Source organism: Phyllosticta citribraziliensis (assembly GCF_038025025.1).
Source record: "Phyllosticta citribraziliensis strain CPC 17464 chromosome Unknown J3D65scaffold_8, whole genome shotgun sequence".
Lineage (NCBI taxonomy): Eukaryota > Fungi > Ascomycota > Dothideomycetes > Botryosphaeriales > Phyllostictaceae > Phyllosticta > Phyllosticta citribraziliensis.
In genome coordinates, this window is record NW_027117345.1 from 218,778 (window position 1) to 237,016 (window position 18,239).

The 18,239-nt window shown below is 56.9% G+C and overlaps 6 protein-coding genes across 6 annotated transcripts; 3 read left to right on the forward strand and 3 right to left on the reverse strand.

Moving 5' to 3' along the window:
• Positions 1-239: 239 nt before the first annotated feature.
• On the forward strand, positions 240-1,420 carry J3D65DRAFT_646577 (ubiquitin-conjugating enzyme/RWD-like protein; the record flags this gene model as incomplete). The annotated part of the gene is made up of 6 exons (XM_066802286.1): positions 240-272; positions 386-414; positions 571-611; positions 738-770; positions 871-1,167; positions 1,281-1,420. The coding sequence occupies 6 exons, from the start codon at positions 240-242 to the stop codon at positions 1,418-1,420; spliced, it is 573 nt and encodes a 190-aa protein (XP_066653504.1).
• A 1,058-nt stretch (positions 1,421-2,478) lies between these two features.
• Positions 2,479-3,687, reverse strand: J3D65DRAFT_668929 (uncharacterized protein; the record flags this gene model as incomplete). Its single annotated transcript, XM_066803151.1, has 2 exons — positions 2,479-2,954; positions 3,069-3,687. 2 exons carry the CDS (start codon positions 3,685-3,687, stop codon positions 2,479-2,481), a joined length of 1,095 nt encoding a protein of 364 aa, XP_066653505.1.
• A 1,026-nt stretch (positions 3,688-4,713) lies between these two features.
• On the reverse strand, positions 4,714-5,687 carry J3D65DRAFT_423228 (uncharacterized protein). The gene has a single exon (XM_066796122.1). The coding sequence runs from the start codon at positions 5,513-5,515 to the stop codon at positions 4,856-4,858; it is 660 nt and encodes a 219-aa protein (XP_066653506.1). The 5' UTR covers positions 5,516-5,687; the 3' UTR covers positions 4,714-4,855.
• A 923-nt stretch (positions 5,688-6,610) lies between these two features.
• Positions 6,611-9,184, forward strand: J3D65DRAFT_423248 (kinase-like domain-containing protein). Its single transcript, XM_066796123.1, has 6 exons — positions 6,611-7,036; positions 7,092-7,214; positions 7,269-7,380; positions 7,438-7,642; positions 7,688-7,843; positions 7,890-9,184. The coding sequence occupies exons 1-6, from the start codon at positions 6,994-6,996 to the stop codon at positions 9,009-9,011; spliced, it is 1,761 nt and encodes a 586-aa protein (XP_066653507.1). The 5' UTR covers positions 6,611-6,993; the 3' UTR covers positions 9,012-9,184.
• Positions 9,185-11,311: 2,127 nt separating this feature from the next.
• On the reverse strand, positions 11,312-14,639 carry J3D65DRAFT_668931 (ubiquitin carboxyl-terminal hydrolase 2; the record flags this gene model as incomplete). The annotated part of the gene is made up of 3 exons (XM_066803152.1): positions 11,312-14,191; positions 14,238-14,438; positions 14,490-14,639. The coding sequence occupies 3 exons, from the start codon at positions 14,637-14,639 to the stop codon at positions 11,312-11,314; spliced, it is 3,231 nt and encodes a 1,076-aa protein (XP_066653508.1).
• A 1,044-nt stretch (positions 14,640-15,683) lies between these two features.
• Positions 15,684-17,905, forward strand: J3D65DRAFT_628982 (uncharacterized protein). Its single transcript, XM_066800690.1, has 3 exons — positions 15,684-15,968; positions 16,015-16,759; positions 16,803-17,905. The coding sequence occupies exons 1-3, from the start codon at positions 15,750-15,752 to the stop codon at positions 17,762-17,764; spliced, it is 1,926 nt and encodes a 641-aa protein (XP_066653509.1). The 5' UTR covers positions 15,684-15,749; the 3' UTR covers positions 17,765-17,905.
• The last annotated feature ends 334 nt before the right edge of the window (positions 17,906-18,239 follow it).

The window sequence follows — 18,239 nt, forward strand, 5'->3', positions numbered from 1 at the left end:
CGCTTCCCGCGGTATCGGACCGGCCCAGCACCGCACTTAGTCACCTGCTACCTTGTTTGACTACCAGCTTATCTTGCGCCATCCATCCTCCTGCCTGCTCGTCATTCTACCACTACCGCTTCACCAGAGACATCCTTCACCTCTGCTGCCGCCTCGAGCTCCGACCCTCGCCCCACCTCGACGACTGACCGTCCCCGCATACGAACGACGACGCAGCAGAACACAACACACTTGGCACAATGAGCAGCCCCAAGCGGAGGATCGAGTCTGATGTGAGTGGTGCTTGATACTTTTTATCCTCGAGGGACACCCACAAAAGAAAAAAGAGAACAAAAAAATAGTGCAAGCAGGCTGACCAAGGACCACCTTGGGCGCGGCGCAACAGGTCATGAAGTACGTCGTCCGTCCAGCACGGTGCACGCCATAGCTAACGAGTGTCCCAGGCTGTATGTCGACTCGCCACCGTCCACACACGTACCCGCCCCGCCGTAGCTCGAGATGACGCGACACGAGACGAAATGGCTTCTGCTGGGGCGACTGATGGACCGACTAACTGACGCCGTGCTGCAGGTTGATGAGCGACTGGGAGGTCACGCTCGTGGGTGACAATAGTAGGGAACATGTCTCGATGGGAAATAAGAGTCGTGGCTAACGAGTGCGCAGTGTGCGTTGCACCGATATACTACCACGTGGCGATCGAGGACGGGGACAGCGGCTGATTGGAATGCGCAGGCAAGAATTCTACGTGCGCTTCAAGGGCCCAGAAGAGAGTGCGTCATCCACAGCCCACCTCATTCCACACGGCGACGCCAAGATTTACAGAAGGAGAGAAAAGGAAAAAGGAAAGGCAGAACTGACAACGAAATCAAGCACCCTTCGCGGGCGGGCACTGGAACATCCACGTCGAGCTCCCAGACCAATACCCGTACAAATCGCCATCCATCGGCTTCACCAACAAAATCTTCCACCCCAACATCGACGAGCTGTCGGGCTCCGTCTGCCTCGACGTCATCAACCAGCAGTGGTCGCCCATGTACGAGCTCATCAACATCTTCGAGGTCTTCCTGCCGCAGCTGCTGCGCTACCCCAACCCGACCGACCCGCTCAACGGCGAGGCCGCCGCCCTGCTTATGCGCGAGGAGAAGAGCTATAATGCTAAGGTTAGGGGTACGTGATGACTCCACATTTCCGGGGAAGGGGGGAGAGAGAGAGAGACGTGCTGGAGGGAAAGGATGCAAAGGAAGGGCCTGCGGGGAATCATGGCTGACAGTCGCCCCCAGACTACGTCCTCAAGTACGCGTCCAAGGAGTCGGCCGACGAGGCAGAAGACGATTCAGATGAAGAAGACGAAATGAGCTCGGTCGGCAGCTACGAGTCGGGCGAGGACGACGAGCCGGCGGGCACCATGGAGGAGATTTGATGTTTCTTTTTTTCCGCCCCTTTTTCCCCTCCATCTCCTTATTCCCTGGTTTGTCTCCCTGTACTTGCCTTGGTGCCGCGTCTTTCTCTTTGAGGCGGGACTTCACTTCATCCTCGTTCCTTTTCCTTTTGCGTGTCGGGTTCTCGGTGTCTTGGGAGTGACGGGAGTGGAATGGAATGGACTACTACTGCTGCTACTGCGGTTGCGGCCTGACTGACTAACTGACCGACCTGAGTGAAGGGTTTGGCTGGGCCGGGCTGGGCAGGGCCGTCGTGCTTTTTGGACGAGGCGAGGCAGGAGTGCCGTGCCTCATGCTTTTCGTTGGTCTGCTTCAATGGCATTTGTTCGCTTGCTCGCTTGTCTATATGCTCATTGCTTTATTCCGTTTCATCCCTCCTTTTCTCTCTCTCTCTCTCTCTCTCTCTTTTACTAACCGCCGTTCTTCCCCCTACCCCCCTTTGCGCTCTCAAGAAGCATTCACTCATCACCCATCAGCTTTTTTCTTTCTATCGTTTGTTGGAGAAGCTGAGGTCGAGGTCGAGGACGTGGTCGAGGACGTGGTCGAGGAGACCGCGAATGGCAGGGAAGGAAGGACACGAGATTGAGATTGAGGTGGTGAGGGGTTGCAGACTGTGAGGCGGTAGCAGTGGCTGTCGTGGTAGGAGAAGCATAATTCAATTTAAACAGTTCAACTCATGCGTTCGTTCAACTCGTGGGATGATTGGCTACTGCTGGCCGGCTTTTCCTGCTCCTGCTCCTGCTCCTGCTCCTCTGGTCTTGCCTGCCTGGTCTACCTGCGCTTTTCCGTCGTCGCCACCACCACCACGCACAGCTGGCTCCTGGATGCAGTGAGTCGGTGGGTAGGTAGGTAGGTAGGTAGGTAAGCAACTGTGCAGGTAGGTATTTTGGCTGCCTAAGCAAGCATCAAGCAAGCAAGCAAGCGAGGCAGCAGACTCAATCGCACACACAGCACAAAACACCAAGGCAATATCAATATACCTAAGCAACAGCAAAAAGCGCCTCCCCCTGCTCCTCTTACTACCATCACCCCCATCACCTCACCACACAAGCCGATGCTCAAACGCCCACGCAAAAACCCGCTCCCAATTCCGACAAAGATGCGTCGCGCCCATGCCATCAATATGCCCCTGCGGCACCAACAGCGGCTCAAACGTCACATCGGCACTGCACATAATGGCCTGCCTTAAATAATCAATGCAGTGATCGCGATGCATGACGGGGTCCTGATCGTCGTGCTTAAACTCATCGACCATGTTGTGCGGGTAGAAGGCTTGCCGCAGGTAGTCGAGGCAGTGCAGCTGGTGGAAGACGCTGAGGCCGTAGGCCTTGTGGGTGAGCGGCGCGTGCTTGGAGGGTTGCGCCCACGGCAGGTTGGCTTGGTGCGCGTTGGTGATGGAGACGAGGCCGTCGCCGGGCGGCCGGAGCGACGTCCAGAGCGCGTTGGAGGCTGCCGAGGGCGTGCCGTTGGCGTAGGCGTGGTACGCTTGGAAGGTTGTCGGCGTGTCGAAGCGGACTACACGGGCACGGGGGTTAGCAAGGGTACGTGTAATTGTGGGTGTGCACAACAACACCTCCACGCTCGCTCGACCGTCACCGAGGTAGGATAGATAGGATCGGTAGGACTTACGCTCCTTGTCGAACCCCGTCGGCGCGCGCGCGTCTTCACCCCCATACCGCGCGCCGCGCCGCGCGACCCCGTTCGCGTGGCCCCACACGAGCAGACTGACGACGAACAGCAGGGCGTTTGCGGCCGTCAGCGCGGCCGCGACGCTGCGCCACCAGGGTCTCTTCGTGTGCCTCCTGCTCGCGCCCAAGGCCCCGTAGCCGACGTCGTCCTCGTCTTCTTCGGCCTCGCCACCGCCTCGCTGCTCGTCGCCGACGGGCACGTAGCCCTTCCAGCCGCGCACGCCCGGGATGCCGAGTTTGCCGACGCGCCGCACCCAGGTGTCGAAGAGCGGCGCAGGGCGGCTCTTCTGCTGGCTTTCTGCTGGCGAGGCTTGGTTTGGCTTCTCGCTGTTGCTATTGCTGGTGTTGTCGGGTTGTTGCTGTTCTAGCTGCGTCACGGTCGACGTGCTGCTGGCGCCGCTGCCGCCCACGTCTTCGTCTGCTTCGGCGAACGGCGAGTAGCGCGTCGTCGGCGACCAGGGCGACGGCGGGAGAGACGAGCTCTTGCGTCTGCCGCTGCCGCTGCCGCTGCCGACGGCGCTGGTGCCGATGCTGGGTCTTTTGGCGTGTTGGGTGAACATTCTGTGTTTTCTTCTTTTCGTAATGCTTGATCGTTTTGGCCTTTTTTTAATCTGTCAAACGCTGGCGTCGAATGTGTTTGATGTTTGTTGCTGTACCTGTCCTTATGCTGCAGAGCCACAAGAGATGGATGACCGACGGGAAAGACTGCGAGATGCACACACGAAAGGCGGATGTGTGAAGAGAAGGGAAACCGAGTCGAAAGAAGGAGGGGAAGAGGAAGAAGGAGAGGAAAACAGTGGCGTTGCAATTCCGACTTCTTTCACAAGAAGAGCTGACGCATTCACTTCCCCTCAATAGCTCACACTTTTGCCATAAGCCCTCCCAGCTCTACGTCCCATGCGGGGTGTAACCGATTTATTTGCCCAGCACGATGGCGGCGAGCTTTGCCGCTGCCAATAGCCTCATTGTGCGGTAGTCGGCTCTTTGTTCGTGCGGAAGACTCGGTGTGCGCTTCTAGGCGTCAATAGAGCTGATGTGCTGTTTGGCGAGCGCAGTCTTCTTTGTTGATAGGGGTGCTGACTTACGAGATGACGAGATGTTTGGCAGACGACGCTCGCTGTAGAATAATCTGTGGTACCATCTCTAGTCGCTTCACTCTGCGGTGCTGCAGTCTGATGTCAAGGGTCCAAACATAACCCAAACATTGAGGCTCGGCAATGAACGACCGCTCGTTAAGCGTGACTGTAGTAGTGCATGAACGCTCCTAGAGCGAAGCTCCAGCAGCGGATGAAGGCTCCCCAAGCGCTCTTCTCCTTCGACGCGTGATTTTTGAGCACCGTGACGGAGGTTTCGGAAACGCTGCTTCCAAAGAAGAGTAGAAAGGTCTCTTCAAGGAGAAATGAGAAATGAGAGCAATGACAGAGCGCCAACACAGGAAATATCATTGAGTACTTGCATGAGCCTGGCAGGAGGAACGTTTGCCATGTCTTCAGCGTTTCTTGAAGTTCCGCGAAAAGAACGGGTGACGAGAAAAAGAAGGGCGCGTCTAAGAATCACAAACCTTCCTCACCTAGATACACCTACAGCGTACTTGCATCCATAATGTGCGGCGCTTTGTCTTACCAGAACACGTTCTCTTGTAGCAAAGACAACCAATTGGACTTGGCGCCGATGCCGGTCGCGTAGCCTCGCGTAGTTTACTCGAAAACATGTGCATGTGGCCCACCTTTAAGCCTGCGATAAAGACGCCCACACGAGCCTTGTAAGAAAGAATCCAGCACAGACAGTGCGGCGGATAAATATCAGCAGTCCAAGATGCAAAGATTTTGCCAATGGAAGGTTATCCGAGCAGATGGATGCATGCCCGGTCCCGTTCCATACATGTATGGAGCAAGGAGGAGGCAGGGGCAGCAGTAAATGCGAGCTTCTAGACAACAAAGGGCATGGGGCAGATGGGCTTTGTTGCTGAGCTTGATTGACACCTTGGCTGTGGTGGTACATAGCTGGCTCCTGAAAAGGGACTTTTGCCGTGGCTGGATTCTGCACCTTTGTTTGACAGGTGGTGGACATTTTCGCTTGGTGGGTTCGTCGAGTTCCATGGCGGAGTGCCTTGGGACAACATGCGGGAAAAGAAAAGAAAAGAACGAGCCGCCAGGATACCTTCTGTACGTCCCTAGCGCATCTGATCGTCGTCGGCCGGCGGGCAGAGAAAAGGACTCCACCTTGATGGTCATCTTTCTTTTTTGGGGGCAGGCCTGGGCTACCCGCCTTGATCTCACACGTGGCCGGGCGCAATGGGGCTTGCGTCAGCAATGGCGCACCAGGGGCGGAACGGGGAAGGGTGATGGGCACGTGTTGGTGATGTTGATAGGTCGCGGCGCTGAACATGCTGCACGCACGCTCGAGGCTTCAGCTGCGGCGTTGAGCAGATTGCTGTGAGACTCGAGCGCGTGGCTCTTGCAGGCTGACGGGTCGGCTGGCCGCTCCCCGATTGGAGTCGAGTGGGACGGACATGGTGTTGCTTATGGCTCTGCGAAGGGGGTTTGTCCCGATTGGTGGAAGGCCCAAGGGGCCAACGGGTGCTTGGAGGTGTGCGACAGGGTTGGTGATGAGGGTCTCGGGCATGGCCGGGGGCTTGAGACAGTGATATGTATGATGTTTGCTTTTTGGCTGTGATTGATTAGCTCTGGCGTCATGGTCGCGTGCGGCGGGTGGAACTGTTTCCCAAAAGGATGTGGAGGGTGGCGTAGGAATGTGACACAGCGTCGACGCGGTCCTTAGTCTGGAAGAGGTCCAGACAAAAGGGGACAGGTGAAGATGGGGATTGAGGCCCTGACAAGCGCGAGGAACACGGGCCGGCGTGGTTTGGAGGGCATGAGAGGGAGAGTTGTCCTCGTACCACTGAGAGAGAACAAGTCGTCAATGGGTGGTGGTGGTGGGGGTGAGCAGGGCTGACGGGACATGTTCTGGCGAGCTTCTAGAAGGCGACTAGGGATGACGAGCAGATGGATCCCGGAGCAAGTTGCTTTTTGCCATGTGGTCTGCGGCAGGGGGACGGCGCATGCAGCATCTCTTCGTATTGACCTTGTCGCGGTGGTGGTGTCGGTTGTAATGAGTGACGATCTGGCGTCATGATTCTGGGTCTGGCGGTTGGGCCGACTAACGGACTGGCGAGGGAGGGGATGTCGATGGAGATGGAGATTAGCGCGTCTCCCGGCCGGCGGCGGGCGCCAAAGAACGACGAGACAGACTGTTCCGTAAGACGAAAGCTTCCATGATGTCGGAAGGGGTGAGAAGCATTGGTTGGTGTTTGTCTCGCAAAAGACGGCTGACTCGGGGCAGCCCGCACGTGGGCCACCCGGCGACTCAGGTCAGGTCAGGTCGCTCTCCTTCCAGGTAGGTACGCTAAGTCAAGTGAAGTGAACTGGATGCCGACCACAACTACAGCTACAACATGAACACCATCGACATCGACTCGTCGGAGCAAGAGATGGACTGATGCCAATCAACATGTAAACCCCATCTCCTCAGCGACGACCTCACCCCGTCTTCCACTCCCACTCGACGCCGCGTTCGCGCCTCGCCCTCGTCTGAACCCCTGCAGCCCTCCACACGTTCCCAGTACTGGTAGGCCCACGAGCCAATGCGCCCTATAACCAAAGAACTATCCCTACCCGCTCCCGTCTTCATCAACACCATCGCTCGACGCTTTCCTCCCTCGCCTCCACGCCGACCCCCCGCCCCGACGGCTTCCATCCACCTCCCTCACCTCACACCCTCCGCCAAGGGCTCCGACGCCCCTCCTCGAATGCATCGCCCGTCTACCCCCCGCTCATGATTCCTGCCCCGACTGTGACGCCGTTTCAATGGGCAATTCCAGCGGGAAGCCGGTAGTCTTCACAGACGAGGGTCCGTTTTCTCGTCCGTCTGTCCATCGACCGTCGCTGATCCTCATGTCGCCCAGTTAACCTGAACCACTTTCGACTCCTCCGCGTCGTCGGCAAAGGCGCCTTCGGCAAGGTCCGCATAGTCGAGCGCAAAGACACGGGCCTGACGTTTGCCCTCAAGTACATTCGGAAGGATGAGGGTTAGTCGGCCTGCATTCGTGCATCCCTGGCAGAAAACTGACGCCGTGTAACAGTGGTGCGCTCAGAGAGCGTGCGCAACATCATACGGGAGCGGCGGATGCTTGAGCATCTCAACCATCCCTTCCTTTGTAACCTGCGCTACAGCTTCCAGGACATTGAATACCTGTGCGTCGTCCCTTCCGTCCCCGTGGCCCGCCCGCCTCGCTAACCCACACCCCGCAGGTACATAGTAGTCGACTTGATGAATGGCGGCGACCTCCGCTTCCACATTTCCCGCAAGACCTTTACCGAAGACGCCGTCCGCTTCTGGATCGCCGAGCTGGGATGCGCTCTGCGATACATTCACAAGCAAGGAGTTGTGCATAGGGATGTCAAACCAGACAATGTCCTCTTGGACTCCGAAGGCCATGTCCATCTTGCCGACTTTGTGAGACGACCCTAACCCCGTCAATGACTGAAGCTGACTTTCTAGAACGTCGCCTCCGACTTTACTCCTTCGAAACCGCTGACCAGCAAGTCGGGAACGCTGGCATATCTCGCCCCGGAGGTCTACGAGGGCAAGGGCTACTCTTGCGAAGTCGACTGGTGGTCGCTCGGCGTCCTCTTTTACGAGTGCATATACAACAAGGTACGTCCCACGGTGCCAGTACACGCGTGGAGCTAACGTCTAGCAGAGACCATTCGAGGCGCGGTCCCACGATGAGCTCTCCAACAAGATCCAAAAGGCAGACGTGCCATATCCCGTAACGAACCCCCCAGTCTCCATGCCATGTTTACACGCCATCAGCTCGCTCCTAGAGCGGGACAGAAGAAAGCGAATTGGCGCCGCCGGCTTTGGAACATTCACAGACAACCCTTTTTTCCGAGATCTCGACTTTGTTGCATTAGAACGCAAAGAGGTGGAGCCCGTCTTCACCCCGTCGAGCGACAAGACCAACTTTGACGCTACATATGATCTGGAGGAATTGTTGTTGGAAGAAGCGCCGCTCGAGGCTCGCGCAAGACGACAAAAGCCACGCGAGGCCCTCAAGGAAGATGCGACTGAGCAAGAAATCCGGGCGGAGGAACTGCACAAGATGATCGAGACCTTGTTTGAGCCCTTCAACTACACAACCGTGTCGGCGGAGCGCGCGCCACTAAACAAGGAGGCGGGAACGCCTACGTCGACGTCAGAAACCCCTGGATCGACCGACCTGCCACGTCCAGCGTCGTCTCGGGCTTGTGGTGAAGACACTGGAGGACACAAGTTGGTACCCACACTTACGAATCCTGGAGGCCACCACCACAGCAATCGCTCGCCATTGCAGCCCTCGTCACGATCGACTACGCAATCTCCCAACGGATCCCCGCCATTACCCTCGCACCTCACTGCCACGAGCGCACCGCATCAACACCCAACCCTACCACACGACGACTATTTTGACAAACCGCCTGTCCCGCCGACAACGCCGCCCTCCTTTGCCCGCCACGTCCTTCCTGCCAACACGTCCAAACAACGCGGCAGCACGCGCAGCACCAGCATGGGCGGCGGCGTACAAGTCGTGCTCAACGAGACGGGGTCCTGGGCCGACATGGCAAACGCACTGTCGCCCAAGTCGATCCACAACAACACGTCGCCGACGAGTAACAATGGAGCGACGACGGAGACGTCAGAGGCAGGTCAGCAGCAGCACCAACGGCCGTCGGGCATGCTCGGCTTTTTGAGCCGCAAAAAGGGCAGGGATCGGAGTCCCAAAGCGAAGGAGAGGGGCGTGCTTGGAAAGGAGGGCGCGAGAGTCATCATCAGCCAGGGATGAGAAGCGTTTGGACTCTGACAGGCGACAAAGCATGTCGATGGGGCTTGCTTTCAGAGCAGCAGCAGCAGCGAAGCGGTGGCGGCGAAATACTAGCACGCCTTTTGATGACGAGAGCCTGGCCAAGCCACAACGAAAGGACGTGTTTTCTTTTGATTTTCTTGCTGTATTCCCTTTTTTGTTTCTCTTTTCAGTTCTTTTTGAATATTCCACCTTTGTCTGCCAGTCACCTCTTTTCTCCCTCTATCGTCTTCTTTATACTCTTGGTCGTTGTTGTATCTTTCTCTTGGCCACCCACGCACGCAGCACGCAGCACGCAGCACGCGCAGCAGCACTCGCGTACTATTGAATGTTTGGCGCCTCCCCCACCACCATCCACCACACACCTACTACTTCTACCACCTGCCCGGAAGTTTGTAACGTCGAGCGAGCGAGCGAGCAAGCGGAGTCGAGAGGCCAATTTTTTTCTTTCCGTTTTTTTTGGTTGTTGTTCGTTTTGTCTTTTCCTTTGGTGTTGTTGTTGTTCTTCTTTTCGTTGCTGTTTTGGTTTGGCGCATGGGCGGGTGCAAGGACTGAGTGGCGAGCAGCGAGCAAGTGAGCGAGTGAGCAAGCAAGCGGATCAGAGCAGAGCAGAGCACTCGAGCCAGCTACATAGTACTTGAGCAATAGGTGGCAGTGGTGGGAGTAGGAGGCAAGGAAGGAGGCGCGACTGTGGATGAGGTGAAGTGAAGTGAAGTTGTGCCGCTGGTAAGGAAGATTAGGATACGGGACAGATGGACAGAGAGGCCAGCTACCTACGCTTCAGTCAGACAGTCAGACAGTTAGTCAGGCAATTAGTCAGGCAGTCAGGCAGTCAGGCAGTCAGGCAGTCGGGCCAGCCAGTCTCTTGACGACACTGCTGGGCTGAAGGTACTGAAGGTATCACCGAACCAACAATGAGAAAGAAAGATGGAAAGTAGGAAGAAATAAAGGCGCCTACGTGATCTAAATGTCTGATATTGATGGTTCAGCGAGTGAACATCTCGCTCAGCACCGCAATTGAGGAGGGAACCAAAGGAAGGGGGAGAAGAGACTGGGAGTGCGGCTGCGGCTGCGGCTGCGGCTGCGGCTGCGATGGTAGGTAGGTACGTACAGCAAAAAGAAATCATGTATACACACATACACACATACTCGTACCAGCTTTACCTTTACCATTTCAAATCTAAATACTTACTTACTGCGTTTTATCTCTTCTTTCTTCAACAGCAACGGCGCGAGAAATCTTTCCTTCTCTTTCCCCCATCAATGACATGGAGAGGAGCTTATTCTCCAACACAGACAGCTAGCTATCTTCATAAACAGGGGAGCATAGGAAGAAGAAAAAGAGAAGGAGAGGTCCGGCGGGCTGCATCTGCGTTGTACGGTATGTATAGGTAGGGTAGTCAGGCCGTAAGTAACCATCAGCGGCACACGTACCTGTAGTTCAAGAATTTATTCAGATGATTGTGACTCTCTCACTATCTCACCACCACAGCACACTTACACAGTGACAGATAGCAGCGCGGTAACGAACAAAGCCAAGGAAGAGAGTGGGACGAAACCACATATGCACACACACACACACACACACACACACACACACACACACACACACACACACAATGTCCAAAGCCCAAAAAGATATACCACCGTCGAGAGTCGAGTCGACCACGGGTGGCTGACCACTGGCTGCACCACGATGGACATTCGGACGTTTGGATGTTTGGACGTTTAGACATTTGGATGCTGAAGGGAGGGAGCGGCGGGTTGCGTCTATGGAGTGGGCAGGCAGGCAGGCAGGATGTAGGCAGGATGTAGGCAAGGTTGGTAGGGTTGGTGGGAAGAGGCGGATTTGACACGGCGACGCTGTTCTGCATCGAAATCCTGGTTGAGGGGGTTGCGGTGGTACATGTAGGCAAGTATTTTGGTATCTGGTGCTGTTCTCGACGACGACCACCACCACCACCACCATCCCATCATACGAAGGCGCCGTCCAACGCGTCCACCTCGCCGACAAACGAGACGTGCCCCTCCCATCCAACAGCAACAGCAGCAGCAGCAGCAGCAGCCAAAAAGATGAAAAGGCGCTCAAAAGAGGCAACCAAACAGACACGCCAATCCCGCGCCGCGCTCCCACCACGCCCGCACAGAACAAACCATACGACAGGTGCCCAACGGAAGGAACCAAGCGAACAAATGCAAGGGAAAACGACGGCCTTGGTCTGTCCCAACGTTCACATCCCATGTGCTCAGGGCACTCCAATCCAAACCCGAGTCGAGTACGCCTATCGCGCCCCATTGACGACAGGCGCCGCGCCATCCGCCGACCACAGTCTCTCGCGCTCGTAAAAGACGAGGTACGCGTCCTCGCTCTGCAGGCGGTCGTTGCCGCGCATGGCGTCGGGCTGGAACTCGTGGACGCGCGCGTCGTTAAAGTTCCACCAGCAGCCGCGCGCCGTGTCCTTGAGGCACGCCGTGTAGTGGCCGCCGTTGAGCGCGCTGCCGTGGTGCCGCATGACGGCGTACGCGCCGTAGTGGTACGGCGGCGTCATGCGGTCGTCGGCCTTGAGGTTGCGCAGCGTCTCGGCCCCGTCGGCGCGCCGCATCAGGTGCTGCTCCTCGTCGCCCGTTAGCGGCGGCAGCACAAACGGCGATATGTCGAGCCCCGTCAGCGGAAACTCGATTCGCGTCCTGACTTTGCGCGCGCGTTCCGTGTGCGACGCGCTGAAGCGCTTGAAGTGGATTATGAGAAAGTGTGGTGCGCGGGTGATGGTGATCTTTTTGGTTGCTTCTCTTTCGGCTTTGCAGCGGGGACATCGCCATACTTCGTCGCCAGAGAGCCGCTCTTCAGCACAGTAGCTGCGTAGGCAGTCACGAATGTCGGCCGCGTGATTGTGGGGAATCTCAACGCTGATGCTGTAAAAGGTCTCGTAGGTCGTTGATGTATGACCGCATGTGAGGCAGCGAAGTCGCGAGAGATGCTGGCCGGCAAAGAGATCACTGACAATCGAATACTCGCGCATGGACCAGCGTAGCCATTCGATATGTGCGACATATGCTTTGGGAAGCCGTTCCCTACGCGCCTCCTCATCTTCTGTCAGTGCTTGCGCTGGCGGATGTGCCCAGTTGACGTTGAGGTCCTCGTGTAACAGATCCAGGAGGAAGTCGAGATACTCCTTGGCGTCCTGCTGTCGGTCCAATCCCCATTCACGATTCATGCGAGCCGAAAGTTCACGCAAAGTCTTGGGCCGGACTGGTCCTGCGTTTTCTTGCCACAGATTTTGGACAAGGGTTGCGTACGTCTCGGCCATGAGACCACGCGAACCGCGCCAGTTTTGCCTCTGAATGAACGTCCCAAAAGTACCATCGCGGAAAACGCGCGTCAACGGGAGCGTTGCATTCAAGCACTGGATTGTGGCATTCATGTAGCAGGTAACGCCAAAGTTGATGAGACCGGTTCGGGGAAGGCGGAGATTCTGCGGAAGCTGACTAGGCGGAAAGTAGGAAGGCAGCTGTGAAGTCCGCTGAAGAACGACATGGTTTGCAGGATGGTTTCTGTCGTGGACCCCGCTATAGCTGACTCTTGGGGCGGCCGGCGCTGGTCGCGAGGGAATGGCAGGCACAGCGCCAGGATATTGGACTTGCTGTTCCAAGGGGCGAGGCGGTTTCGGCTGCGGTCGTGCTGGTATCCGTGGGGCACTCATGGATTGCGGTTCAATTGCCGATGCCTCGGGGAATCGCCGCATGAAATCCTCGGTGCTGCGGTAGTATGACATTTCCTCCTCTGTTGTCATTGAGGGATCAAATGCTGGACGTTCGCCCCTGGCCTTTTCCAAAAACTTCTTCTCCTCTTCGGCGTCCAAAGGATTGTAGTCAAATAGCTTCGGCGGCATGTAGTATCTCGGCCGCGCCACTGGTTTTCGTGCGGGCCGTGTAATTCTTCCGCTTTGCATGTCCGAGACAATCGATGCAGTTGCAGATGTTTTTAGCGCACCGGTTCCAAGTAGGTCAGCCCAGGCCTCGACTCCTCCCATTAGCAGTATCGGAGGCCTTTGCAGCGGCTTCTCCGCGTTGAATTCGTACAGCGCATCGTACAGATATTTCAGGATCCACTCTTGAGAGGTTCGGCCATGCCTCGTCAGGAACGACGCGTCGGGGGTTGCTTGGTCGTAATAGACGACCAGGTCAAATTCGTCGCGCCGGTCAAACATTTCCTGCTCAACATCCGGGGAGAGTATGAGTGCTTCTGACAGCTCTTCTGCGGACATGTCGCGCCTCAATGCCGTGGATTCTATACACATGATTGATTTTCCATAAATGTGGCCGTCATCAAAATCTTGTCTGTTTCTAACGTCAATGAGCAGCACATTGAAGCGTCTAAGATAGTCGTAGAGCTTTTCGGAGCTAATTTGAAGTTCTCGAGGCCCGTGGACCGATTTTCTGCGCACGGCAGTTCCATTGTAGGATCCGGGAAAATACGAGTCCGAGGCGCCGTTAGTAGGGGGTGCACCAGACGGGCTCGAGGCGGGGATTGAGTTTTGGCGAGCCAGGCTCCGCGCAGTTGTTCGAGGAGGAATGATGTCCGCAGGTGTCTGCATGTTGCGTGCCGGGCTGTACGTGGGACTTGGTTCCTTGGGCATAGAGGCTGGTAACCGTGTGTCGATGGGTATTTTCGGTGGAAGAGCGGGTAGTACGCCATTTGGCATGGCTCGTGGCCCCATGACCCGCGAGGAGCCAGAGGGAACGTTTACAAAGTCCGTGTGTGAAGGCATCGTAATCGACGACGGTCTTGAAGATGTATTTCCAACTCGGAGCCTGGCAAATCGCTCGCTCAGTGCATCGCCCTGGGTAGATAGCCCGTTGACTCCATTTTGCGGCGCGTGATATCGCGGGGAGTCTGACGGAGTAGATCTCCCGGAAATTGCTTCCGAGGTTGCTGAAGGGCGTCGTGTGTTGGGCATGCTTCCAGTGTCCAGGAACAATTCGTCGTGTGTCGAGTATCGCTGCGGTCTGTAGGGCGTGGTGCCAGATGCAAGCGCCGGAAGGCTCGTGTGGCGTGCTTGAATGTCCTTGGGAGCCAGCCGCGGCTGTGTACCGTTTCGTCTATTGTCGTTGACTATAATGTCCTTGACGCTAGTCATCTGGTCCGTCCACTGCTCGAGTTGCTGCATTTACTTAGTAACAATCTACAACAGGCCATTGTAGTCGCACCTTCATCAACGTCTTGTGCCTGTGGTATCTCGTCCCTCTGTCACCTTTGGCTATGGGCGCGTCTCGGTGTCGAGGGATCAGGTTGAAGACGATTTCGGAGGCCACAAGGAACTCGACATAGGCATAGTCTGGGCGGCGATATTCGAGCAGGGAGCCGACTTGTTTGGTGGATTGCTCGGCTAATAAGAGCAGGCGGTCAACCTATTGATTGGTTAGAGGGTCGTATCCTGGCTGCCAAAGACGCGGACATACCGTCGGAGGTGCGTCTCTCAGCCTATCCTCGGCGCGGGCTTTGAGGTCGTCGATGTGTAAGAGGGCTTTGTTCGGATTCGAGTGAAAGGGTCCATTGTCTCCGCGTGCACCTGCTGGCAAGCCGCTGGAGCTGGGACGGAAAGAGGTCATGGTAGAGGTCGGAGGTTGTTGGGCACGCGCGCGAGGTATCAATGTCGGCGATTTATCGAGTTGGCATGTCGAGGGTAAGCGAGGGCAGCGAGGGTTTGTCTGGGGGAATGATGGAGTCGCGATGTGCGGTGAGGTCACGGTAAGCTGCAAGTCGGCAGCGGCGGTTCCAGGGCGAGTTTCGAGAGGCTAGGAGGGCGTGAAAGGCGGGAGAGGTGTGACGGGGCGGGAGGTCGCGGAGAGGAGGAGAGGCGATGTTGTCTAGTCGTGGGAGAGGTGAGAGAGGGCGATGGTGGTGATGGGAAGCTTCCAGGATGACGATGGACTGGACGGCGCAGACGCCACAGGTCAGTCGGGTGTGGCTCAGCAGATCAACTTGATGCACGTCGCCCCGCACAGGGCACGACGGCGGGCGCAGCACGGGGGTGCCGAATGAGAGGGCGACGATGGGGGGCAGTCTGCAGAATCATGACTTTGGCATGGTGTTTATTCCGCATGGCTGGCAGGCAGGCAGCAACATTGGAACATGTCCCGTCGTCCATGACCACGGCACACCTCAACCATGACGCCGCGCAAAACAAGCCGTCCGAGCTAGGGCCACACCGCCTTGGCTTACCCTACTGCACCTTACGTAGGTAGCTGACCGCCTGCCACCATACCGTACCGTTCCGTCCACATGCCAGCCCAAACCTCCACCATCTCCCAACTTTCTTCTCTTTGACTTGAGATACCCCTGCTTGCATCTTTACCATGGCCGGCTGGTTTGCATCCTCCAACTCGGCCCTCGACGACCAGGTCGAGCGCGCCACCTCGTCCAGCTTGTGAGCTCTCCGCGCCGCCGCAAACCACCCTCACTGACATCCCACAGGGAGGACATTGCGCTCAACCTAGAAATCTCCGACATCATCCGCTCCAAGACTGTCCAGCCCAAGGAGGCTATGCGCTCGCTCAAGAAGCGCATAGGAAACAAGAACCCCAATGTCCAGCTTGCCGCCCTCAACGTGCGTGCCCTCATCGCTCTCAACTGCTCAAGTTGACCATTCGCAGCTCACCGATACTTGCGTCAAAAATGGGGGCGACCACTTCATACTCGAAATCGCCTCGCGCGAATTCATGGACAACCTCGTTTCGCTCCTCAAGGCATACGGGCCCGCCGAAGTCAACCTGGACGTCAGGAGAAAGATACTTGAATTGATACAGTTTTGGGCCATCGCCGCAGAGGGCCGCCCGCAGCTGAACTACATTACAGAAACCTACAGGTCGTTGCAGCGCGAGGGGTACCAGTTTCCTCCGCGCCAAGAGGTCCTCAGCAGCATGTTTGACAGCAGCGCGGTAAGTGGTCTTGGTCCCTTTTAGATCCCTCACTCAACGGCCATAGCCGCCCGAGTGGACCGACTCGGATGTCTGTCTGCGTTGCCGAACCGCCTTCACCTTTACAAATCGCAAACACCACTGTCGCAACTGCGGTGGCGTCTTTTGTGGCGCCTGCTCCAGCAAGACTATTGCTCTGCCACACTTGGGAATAATGCAGCCGGTGCGGGTGGATGACGGTTGTCATGTCAAATTGACAGACAGGAACCGGGTAACGCCGGTGCCCAGAGGTTTCGACGCAGCAAAGCCCGCCAAGACGCTGTACCAGGGATCGCTGGAGCCGCGAAGTGCGAGGGTAGAAGACAGCTTCGATGCAGATTTGAAAAAGGCTTTGGAAATGAGCTTGGAGGAGGTCAAGGCAAACACCAGTGCCGGCTATGTCCCGCAGTCGCAGCTGCAATCCAAAGCACCAACCAACGGCCAAGCGCAGAATGAGGAAGAGGAGGATGCCGACCTGAAGGCAGCAATCGCTGCTTCGTTGGCAGACATGGAGGAGCAAAAGAAGAAGCACGCGGCTCAACTCATGCAGCATTCCTCGGGAGAAGCGCCAGCGGTGGCACCGAGGAACGACTATGAGCTGGCGCCCGCAGAGGCCGAAAATATAAGTCTTTTTGCTACACTGGTTGACAGGCTACAACATCAAGCTCCCGGGACCATTTTGCGGGAGCCGCAGATTCAGGAACTGTACGAAAGTATTGGCAAGCTTCGACCAAAGCTGGCGCGGACGTACGGCGAGACTATGAGCAAGCATGGTGAGTTGCTCCGAATGAATCCTGGCTAGGCTAACATTTGCAGATACTCTGCTCGATCTACATGCCAAACTTTCGACAGTTGTACGTTATTACGACCGCATGCTTGAAGAGCGCCTTTCCAACACGTACAATAATTCCGGATGGGGCTACCAGGCCGCGGGATCAAATCTCTATCCTAGACTCGCCTCGGGTGCCCCAGAAGCACCTGGACCATCAGCTGCTGAAAGCTTTTACACGGGCAACAATGAGCCATATGGAAGACCGCAATCCATGTACCATCAAGGTCAACCGCAGCCTGCGCCGTCCTATTCCAACCGGCAATCTATGCCTCCCCAAACCTATCCGCCCCCGGAACAATATCAACAATACCCGCCACAAAGCTACGCACCGCCGCAAGCCCCAACTCCCAGTGCGCCGTATCAGCAAGTTGGTCCTAGTGAGGGCCCGAGTTCGTTGCAAGGATCGCCCCAGCTGCAACGAAGGGTATCCGCCACGGCACCGTCGGTGCCACCCGCAGGGCAATATGCGCCTTCGCAACCGCCAATACCAGACGACCCCAACGCAGCGTACTACTACAACAACAACCAGCCGGCCACCGCGGCGCCACAGGAGCAACAGCCACCGGCGCCGCAACCACAGCCGCAGCCCTCTTCGCCCCAGATGTATCACCAGCAACCGCTCGCGCAGCAACAGCCACCTTCGTCGTATTGGCAGCAACAACAGCAACCGACGCCGCAACAACAACCACAAGCACAAGCTCCTTCGCCTGCTGCTCAACCGTCGCAGCAGGCTCCGCAGCCCCAGCCGCAGCCCTACTGGCCGCATCAGCAACCGCAGCCTCAGCAACCCAGCCAGCCTCCTCCTCCTCAGCAACAACAGCAGTACGCTCCGCCGACGCAACAGCAGCCGCCGCCGATGGCGACAGGATACGGCGCCGATGCTTTCCCGGCCGCGCCGACACACGCGCCGACGGCGCCGAAGGAGGAGGCGTTGATTGAGCTGTAGTTGTAGATTTGCTGGGAAGGGGGATCGAATAGAGGAGCGGGGTGTGGGGAAGCGAAGAGGCTAGATACATAGGCTGTGAGGGAGGGGGTGGGAGTGTTTGTGCATAAGTATGAAGGACTTGGGATCTGGAAAGGAGGGGGAGTAGAGCGGGAAGGGAAGGGAGTGGTGGGGATGCGAGGCGGTGCGAGGCAGGTCAATCAAGACTTCTTTTTCCTCTTCCTCTTCTTCTACTTCTGCTTTTGTCTACCTGCTTGACTGCTTGACTGCTGCCCTTCTTTTTCATATTGTCACTGCCAAGGTATCTTGGTGGCGCGGATGGTCGACTTTGCTCTGGAGCTGTTGTTTTGTGCATGCTGAGGGGGGACGGTAAAGGAGGGAGAGAGTATGTGGAGGGTGCGGGGAGTCGCTGTAATAAACCACATCATCATCTTCATGATTCGATAATTCTGGCGGGGGGGGTTTTTTTTTCGACCCG

Bases quoted from the DNA above. Each gene is read 5' to 3' on its own strand.
- J3D65DRAFT_423228 (XM_066796122.1), bottom strand. From the start codon at position 5,515: ATGTTCAGCGCCGCGACCTATCAACATCACCAACACGTGCCCATCACC.
- J3D65DRAFT_423248 (XM_066796123.1), top strand. From the start codon at position 6,994: ATGGGCAATTCCAGCGGGAAGCCGGTAGTCTTCACAGACGAGG. The intron at 7,037-7,091 runs GTCCGTTTTCTC...CATGTCGCCCAG, and splicing joins GGTAGTCTTCACAGACGAGG to TTAACCTGAACCACTTTCGA. The intron at 7,215-7,268 runs GTTAGTCGGCCT...GCCGTGTAACAG, and splicing joins GTACATTCGGAAGGATGAGG to TGGTGCGCTCAGAGAGCGTG.
- J3D65DRAFT_628982 (XM_066800690.1), top strand. From the start codon at position 15,750: ATGGACAACCTCGTTTCGCTCCTCAAGGCATACGGGCCCGCCGAAGTC. The intron at 15,969-16,014 runs GTAAGTGGTCTT...CAACGGCCATAG, and splicing joins GCATGTTTGACAGCAGCGCG to CCGCCCGAGTGGACCGACTC. The intron at 16,760-16,802 runs GTGAGTTGCTCC...TAACATTTGCAG, and splicing joins CGAGACTATGAGCAAGCATG to ATACTCTGCTCGATCTACAT.